The sequence below is a fragment of the Cibotium barometz genome, chromosome 10, assembly GCF_041138505.1.
Source record: "Cibotium barometz isolate CiBa-2024 chromosome 10, ASM4113850v1, whole genome shotgun sequence".
NCBI classification, from domain to species: Eukaryota; Viridiplantae; Streptophyta; class Polypodiopsida; order Cyatheales; family Cibotiaceae; genus Cibotium; species Cibotium barometz.
Window position 1 is genome coordinate 19,459,351 of NC_141055.1, and position 7,920 is coordinate 19,467,270.

The window sequence follows — 7,920 nt, forward strand, 5'->3', positions numbered from 1 at the left end:
TCTCGGGGGGGGGGGGGGGGGGGGAGAGAGAGAAAGGGTCACTCATAAATATGTAAGCGTAGCATGTGGGTTCAACAGAAGGCATTTTTAAAATCCCTTCTTTACACAATTTTTACATACAGAAGGATACCATTTAAAGGGGGTATTTACAGATTTAATAGAAAAAAGGTGTTTTTTATTCATGAAAAAATTACAGATAATGGGGTTTTTTAATTAGGCCTTGAACGCACATGATATAGAGAGTTTACATATAGTGAACCCCTTGAGGACATATTAGGCATTTTCAATGCACCATAAAGAGAGAGAGAGAGAGAGAGAGAGAGTACACGTCACATGTAACATTCTCTCTTGCTTGGATTACAACTAATCTCAATTGCATGTTTGTTGATATGGATGGATAAGATCTGGATATTGATAAAAAAATCGCTCAGACATCCATGTAGCATCTTCAATTGGATGGTTCTTGAAAGTCATAAGATGCTTGGTATGTACATTCCTTGAACATTCTTGTGGAAGTCTCCTAATGGTCAATGATTGAATATGGAATAAGTTCTTATCTATCAACAAACAAAGGAGGTTCTTCATATAAACTCAATGGAAAGGTAGAGGTTCTTTTGAAAGCTCTAAGAAGACTAATATGAAAAGAGTTATGTGATTGCAAATCTAATCAAGAAGCAAGGCTATTAGCATCTCTTTCCAATCCTCAAAAGTACATAGTTTCCTTCTTCAAAAGATATCCCATCGGTGAGCAGGACACACACACATGTGCACAAAATAATCGTGAACTTATGCATTCTAAACAAGGACAATTGTTTGTTGTTTGAATCACAACCCTTGAAAAATCAATTCAATGTTAGTTAACATAGTGCAATCTTGATACATTTAGTACATTCTAAGTTTGAGAGTATGGATTTGCAAGTAGGTGAATGTACGTGAAAAACAATTTGAAACAGTTTTTTTGTATTATGATGTTTCATTGTGATACAGAAATTATTGCTCTGGACATTATTGTGATACACAAAAAATAATACCATTGATGTGCTCAAGTAGTTGTGGCCATCTTTAGGGATGGGGCTCGTAGTAACCCATTGTAGTGTAAGCCGTTTGCATGGCTGTCATCACGAGCAACCCTATGGCGGCTATGGTGGAGAGCACCAACCATGGCCTCGACAGAAAGAGGGAATAGAACTCATAAAACATGACCCGCCATTGATCGGTGTAGTCGATGGTAAGATCCTGCGCCAACTTTTGCATTCTATCATTGAGGTAGCCAACACCGTCCGGCAAAATATCCTCCCAATGCTTTTCCAGTCGCTCATTGCTGCCTATGCGATTCACCAGCACGCCGGCCTCGCACATCACCTGTACATCCTCTGGGCCTTGGATGAGGGAGTCCACTAGGCTGGCATAGGAGAGCAGGTCTCCTGTGACATTCTCTGAGCTGCCCTCGTACTGTAACAGGCGTTTAAGTGAGAGTTCTGTGAATCTGTCCAGCTCAAGCTTTGGCAGTTCAATCACACCATGGCCTATACTGGTCTTGGCTTTCTGGTAGCTCACTGAATCAGCGCAGTTCCCTGTGGCCACTTTCAGTATAATGCCCACTTTGCGTAGCTCTGTTGCTGTGGGGATGGAAATCCTCGTACGAAGGACATCAGTAAACTGGCTCACTTTCGAGCTGGCGCTGCCTGTATCTGTAGCTATATCTGTAGCAGCTGTTGTTGAACCTGCATCTGTTTCCTGTATGGTAGTGCATGATGCGCTGTACACACACTCTAATAGATGATTGCATCCCATCAAGGCATCAATCTTAGGGGAACCTGTTGTACTGAGCCCATGCTTTCGAATTATTGGTGCCAAATCTTCATGAAAAGGGCCCATGCCAATTGCAAAACAGAGGAGGGAAATGGGAAATATGCGGTTCTCAAATTCAAGAAGCTTCGACAGGTTTTTGAGGTAGGAAAGCGGGACCTGGTTTCCAATGAGAAGAAGATCATGATTTACAATGGGTGGGCTCAAGAGCTTGTAAATGGGAATGAGGATGTTTATGTAGACCGAAAATGGGTAATCTCCCAAGATCAAGCGGTCGAGCCTCCGCTCATGCAGCTGTAGAGCATTAGAGACATGCAGGAAGACGAGGAGCGCCAGAATGAAGACAGAGTCAAGCAACTGAATGAGTTGAAGAGTGGATGGGGAGAATGTCAGAGGTGGGTCGGAGAAGGCACTGTGAGGGTATTGGCCTATGCAAGACCAGATAAGCTCATCTAAGCTCTTGCCAGAGCGATCGAGAAACACTCTCAAGCACCAAAGCTTCCCCACTTGACTGAACTTGAAGGAGGTCTCATCGATCTCGCTCCAATAGCTGGGCCCGATTGGTAAGCGGACGGGTTCGTAACTGGCCTTTGCATTAATTTGTCGTGGTTGATGCTGCAGGGGTCGAGGGATTATGGCGGGCAAGCTCTGAGTTTGTTTTACCCAGTGTTCCCGCAATGACGGAGGTTCTGCCCAAAACAGCCAGCTACGCACTTGGTATTGCCATGATAACTGATCCTGTTGTGTTTGCTCAGAGAACAGTTGATGCTGGGTTCTTTGCCATGCCCAAATCGACTCCTGTGTGCTCCCCTGCACCTCTGCTGGCCTAGCTGGCACGTATGGCAAAAGCCCCAACGCTGAAGGAGCCTGTAGCCACGGATTCTGCTGAAATGGTGTACTATATGGCAACCCTGCCTGATCAGACGTTGGAGTTGCAGCCTGCTGCTGTGGCCTTATAGCAGGCACCTCTTGAGAGTCAGCACTGATGCCCTGCTGCTGCTGCTGCTGCTCTTGGCTAGGCATGTGCTGCAGATCCAGTTGAGAAGTTGCTGGCGCAGAAGGCTGCGGCCGCCAAGGTATGATGTATGAAATCTGTTGAGGGGGAGGCGTTCCTGTCTGTGGCTCATAAGAAAGCGGAAATGGCGGTGGCGGTGGCGGTGGCGGTGGCTCAAATGAAGCCTGGTGATGCTGTGCAGGCACGTCTTGTGACCACTGTGAGGAAGCCTCCTGCTGCTGCTGATGAGGTATTAGTGGTTGGACCTGAGTAAAAAATTGAAACCAAAAGTGTGCGAAAACGTTATGATATTTCCGGGGCTTTGCTCTACATTTTCAAGAGTTCTTTCTACATTTCATATTTGGAGGAAAACTTGTTCAAAGTTCACAATACCTCCTCAGGCTAATGTATAACATGAAATTTGAAAAGCCAAGACCTCATGGGGAGAATGTAAAGGGTCTCCCTCTAAAATCTCTATCTAAAATCTCTAAAATGTACAAAGGACTCTACTTAAAATTTAAAAGCCAATAACTCATGCTGCCAAATGAAAAATGCAAAGGGTCTCCCTCTAAAAGTTCAAATTGTCAAAGATCGAATGGTTCCGGAGCAAGCTTGAATGGTGCGCTATGGTTCCGGAGCAAGCTTGAATGGTGCGCTTTTCACACTCACGAAACTGGCTATGGCCAGAGAAAAGAGGGAAAAAGGGAGAGATCTTGCCCACTACATCTCATGAATGGGGACTCTCCATCCGTGGCTCATTTGCATGTTTTTGGTTGTCTTGCTTATGCTTTTATTCCTGAGAAACAACGCAATAAGCATGATGATAATGATGATATGGTGATACAATATACTTTTTTCGGATACCGATCAAGCTAAGGGTATAAAGTCTACCATCCAGCCACAAGGCGAATTTCGATCAGTAGAGATGTTTTCTTTGTTGAGAACTTAGTTTAGCCTATGCTTTTATGTAAAAAACAAGAAAATGTAGCCTCATAGGACATGTTTCATATACTCCTACCTTTGTATGATAACAAAATCCCTATGTGGATCAAATGAATAGTCAACAAGGTGCTACAAATTAGCCCATAATGGCTAAAAATCAACTTGAATTTTAGCATCATCAGCCTAAAATCGGCTTGAATTTTAGGGCCCTACAGATCACCCTAAAATCGGCTTGAATTTCAGCCCACAGATCAACAATTGTAGATGATGTAGTAGGTGAGGAAAGGACGGCCATACATGCATCCAATAAGGTGCCAAAATGGTTGGTCACAAATTACATTGTGGGATAGCAAAATTAGCTATTCCTTTGTCTAGCAAGACACATGCACATTCTCATCATGCATCTTATTCTTTTGTGGAGCATGCTTGGATCATGCTCTCATTGCCAATATATGAAATGAAGAGGAACCTATTTCCTTTGAGAAAGAACAAGAAAATGATTGGATGTAGGCCATGCAAGATGAGTGCATCTCAATCCTTAAAAATGACACTTGGTAATTGGTAGATTTACCTCATGGGTAAAGAGACCATTAGTACGAAGTGGGTTCATGAACGTAAGTGTAAGCTGATGGTAGTGTGATCGCTTACAAAGGCAATGCTTGTTGCAAAGGGTTATGCTTCAAGAGAAGGGCATTGCTTATGATGAGACCATACCCCCACATCTCATATGACTATAATCTAGTGTATTATTACATTGGTAGCATATCATGGATGAAATATACATCAATTGGATATGAAGACTGTTTTCTTGAATGGTGATCTTTTGAAGATCGCAGCCTCATGGTTTTATTCAAAAGGAACATGATTCTAAAGTATGCAGGTTAAGAAAATCTTTATTTGGCCTTCTCAGAGCATGGTATGAGAAGATAAAAGCATACTTGGTTTTTACAAATCATTTTTGAAATAGTTTCATACTGAGGGTATCCTCCATATAAAGAGGAGAAAGAATTGTTTTTTGGTCATCGTTAAAATGATGTGACCAAAAAATAATTCTTCCTCCTCTTTACATAGAAAATACGTTAATGACATGCTTCTCATATGCCTAATGGGGAGAAGTTTTCAAATTTTAGGATGAATTACGTATGTCATGTGAGATGACAGATTTGGGCTCATTGCATTATTATTTGGGCATATAAAGTGATACATTAAATAGTTTACCTACATCCTAGAGATTGAGCCTAGCAACTATCTCTACTGGTGTAGCAACACTCTTACAGTCTTCAAGACTAAACTATTTTAGAAATCTCTGTATGTACTGTAGTACTGTCACTATACCATCATCACGCTCATCGCTGCTGCATAAATTGTATGCTCAAATAATAATGCAATGAGCCTAGATCTATCATCTCAAATTACATATGTGATTCAGCCTGAAGGTTGAAATCTGCTTGTTATTAGGGACTGTGAGAAGCATGTCATCAACATATACTCTATGTAAAGACATGAAGAATTGCTTTTTGCTCATTGTACAATTCTTCCTCCTCTTTACATAGAGAATGCATTGATGGCATGCTTCTCTCGCAGGCCCTAACGAGAAAGAAGATTTCAACTTGAATTACATATGTCATTTGAGATGACAGATATAGGCTCGTTGCATTGTTATTTGGGCATAAAATTTATATAATGACGAGCATGATGATGGTATTGTGATGTTGCAGCACATATGGAGATTGCTCACACGGTTTGGTCTTGAAGACTGTAAGAGTGTTGCTATACCAATAGAGACAGCTATACCAATAGAGACAGCTGCTAGGCTCAGTCTCTAGAATGTAGGTGAACCATTTAATGCAGATTCACTTCATTAGCATCCTCATCTATACAATACAAGGGTAGACACTCAGATTTGGGGTCTCCCAGCTAAGCAGGTTTATGCATAGCCTCAAAAGTAAGCATTGGTAGGCTTCCAAGTAAGTATTCTAATACTTTCAATCCCTTGGACTATTCTATGCTAAGAGGGGTGATATTCAACCACATGTGACTCCGATTGAGTTGGATGTTATTATACGTGAGTGTCCACTAGTGGCTTTTCCTTTCATCTTAGTGATTCATGCATATCGTTGCTTAGTAACAAAAAGTAGTTGATGGTGGCCACTGTGAGCTGTGTGAAGCTTAGTAAATGATAGCTTTTAGAAAGCCTATAGAGTGTGTATAGATCAGATGCATTTTAGAAGATCTTGTTGTTGGACAACAATACCCCAACTCCATCTTTACTAATAGCCAAAGTGCATTGAGAGAAACTGAGTGTTTCATGCTCGCACAAAGCACATTAAGATGCATTATCATTATGTCAGGGAGAGGCTCATTACATAAGAGATTAGCGTGGCATATGTCTCTACACATGACAATGTGGCAATAGATATGTTCACAAAGGCTCTCTCACAAGAGAAGTTCAAAGCTTTTTGCAAAGCTTTGGTCTTACTTTGCCATTTGGGGATTATTATCCATATGATCCCTATACATGTTTATATATCATCACTTCATAGAGGGGACCTATAGCCATTTATATGGTAGTCATGTATGGGTGTAGGCTCATAATAGAGAGGGGCACTTTTTCCCTCCTTAGGAGGTTTTTTCCCCGATTGTGAGTGTAAATGTAAGTGACCTTATCATGTCACTTCACTTGTACTTCACTCAGTCTCATTTGAATGTTACTTTGATAATTGTGTTTCTCTACATCTCTACTTACTTGCTGCAAGAGAAGGTAAAACAGTTATACTTACACTTGAAACAGGCAACTGCGGACTAGATGGAAGCATGCATAGTGGTGGATGTTGCTGCTGTTCCATAGCTAGCTGTTGAGGAGGCATGAGTTGCGGCGACTGAGAGGCAGAGTGCGGCACCGATGGTGGGGGCTGAGAAGAAGAGGGATGTTGAGGAGAAGGCATGAAGGTTGGTGGTAGTTGAGAAGGATACGGCTGTTGAGGAGGAGGCATGAACGTTGGTGGTAGTTGAGAAGGATAGGGCGACAGCTGTGGAGGAGGCATGAAGATTGGTGGCTGTTGAGAAGGATAGAGTGGTTGAGGAGGAGCCATGGATGTTGAAGGTGGCTGTTGTGAAGGATAGAGCAGCTGAGGAGGAGGAGGCATGGATGTTGAAGGTGGTGGATGAGAAGGATAGGGCATTGGAGGAGGAGGAGGAGGCATGAAGGTTATAGGTGGTGGCTGAGAAGGATAGGGTTGTTGACGAGGAGGCATGAAGGTTGCAGGTGGCGGCTGGGAGAAATAGGGCTTTTGAGGAGGAGGAGGCATAAAGGTTGCAGGTGGCAGGTGGGAGAAAGAGGGTTGCTGAGGAGGAGGCGGCATGAAGGCTGCAGGTGGCGACTGAGAAGAAGAGGGCTGTTGAGGAGGAGGCATGACGTTTGCAAGTGGCGGCTGTTGAGGAGGAGGCATGACGTTTGCAAGTGGCGGCTGAGAGGAAGAAGGCTGCTGGGAAGGAGGCATGAAGGTTGCAGGTGGCAGCTGAGAAGGATAAGGGTGCTTAGGAGGAGGTGGCGGTGGTGGCGGTGGTGGCGGCTGGGAGAAATAGCGCTGCTGAGGACGAGGAGGCATTACAGGTGGTGGCTGAGAGGAAGGGGGCTGATGAGGGGGCGGCATGAAGGTTCCAAGCTGAGAGGAAGGGGGTGGCTGAGGATCCGGCGGCACGAAGGTTCCGAGCTGAGAGGAAGGAGGCAGCTGAGGAGCAGGAATGAAGGTTGGTGGCGCCTGGGAAGGAAAGGGCTGCTGAGGAGGATGCATGAAGGTTGCAGGTGGCGGCTCCGAGGAAGAGGGCTGCTCAGGTGGCGGCTCAGAGGAAGAGGGCTGCTCACGAGGAGGCATGAGGGTTGGTGGCGGCCAAAATGCAGGCTTTAACCAACTAGATAGGTAAGTCAAAACGTGCGCAACGGGATGAAATAGAACGACTGCAGCAGATGCGTTGCTTGTATGTTCTCAAATGAGTCAATGAGAAGCATGCACTGCAGATGCGCCGCTTGTGTACGACTTAAAAGAGCGCCTTGAGCAGATGGGTTGCTTGTCAATCATGCTCTGCAGATGCCTGATCGCTTGTATCAAGCAGCGTCCGTTAGCGTTTCTTCCAAGCGATTCCGTGTCCGTGGCGTTACATGGTCCGAGGCAAGG

General features: G+C 44.1%; 1 protein-coding gene across 1 annotated transcript; it reads right to left on the reverse strand.

The window, feature by feature from the left end:
- Positions 1–942: 942 nt before the first annotated feature.
- Positions 943–7,661, reverse strand: LOC147634635 (uncharacterized). The gene is made up of 2 exons (XM_086803388.1): positions 6,526–7,661; positions 943–3,069 (listed from the first exon to the last, which is right to left on the reverse strand). The coding sequence occupies exons 1-2, from the start codon at positions 7,618–7,620 to the stop codon at positions 1,063–1,065; spliced, it is 3,102 nt and encodes a 1,033-aa protein (XP_086659514.1). The 5' UTR covers positions 7,621–7,661; the 3' UTR covers positions 943–1,062.
- Between the last annotated feature and the right edge of the window lie 259 nt (positions 7,662–7,920).

Excerpts from the sequence above, each read along its gene's own strand:
- LOC147634635 (XM_086803388.1), bottom strand. The coding sequence starts at position 7,620 with ATGCCTCCTCGTGAGCAGCCCTCTTCCTCTGAGCCGCCACCTGAGCAG. Across the intron at positions 3,070-6,525 it reads CGCAGTTGCCTGTTTCAAGT|GTCCAACCACTAATACCTCA; the intron begins GTAAGTATAACT and ends TTTTTTACTCAG.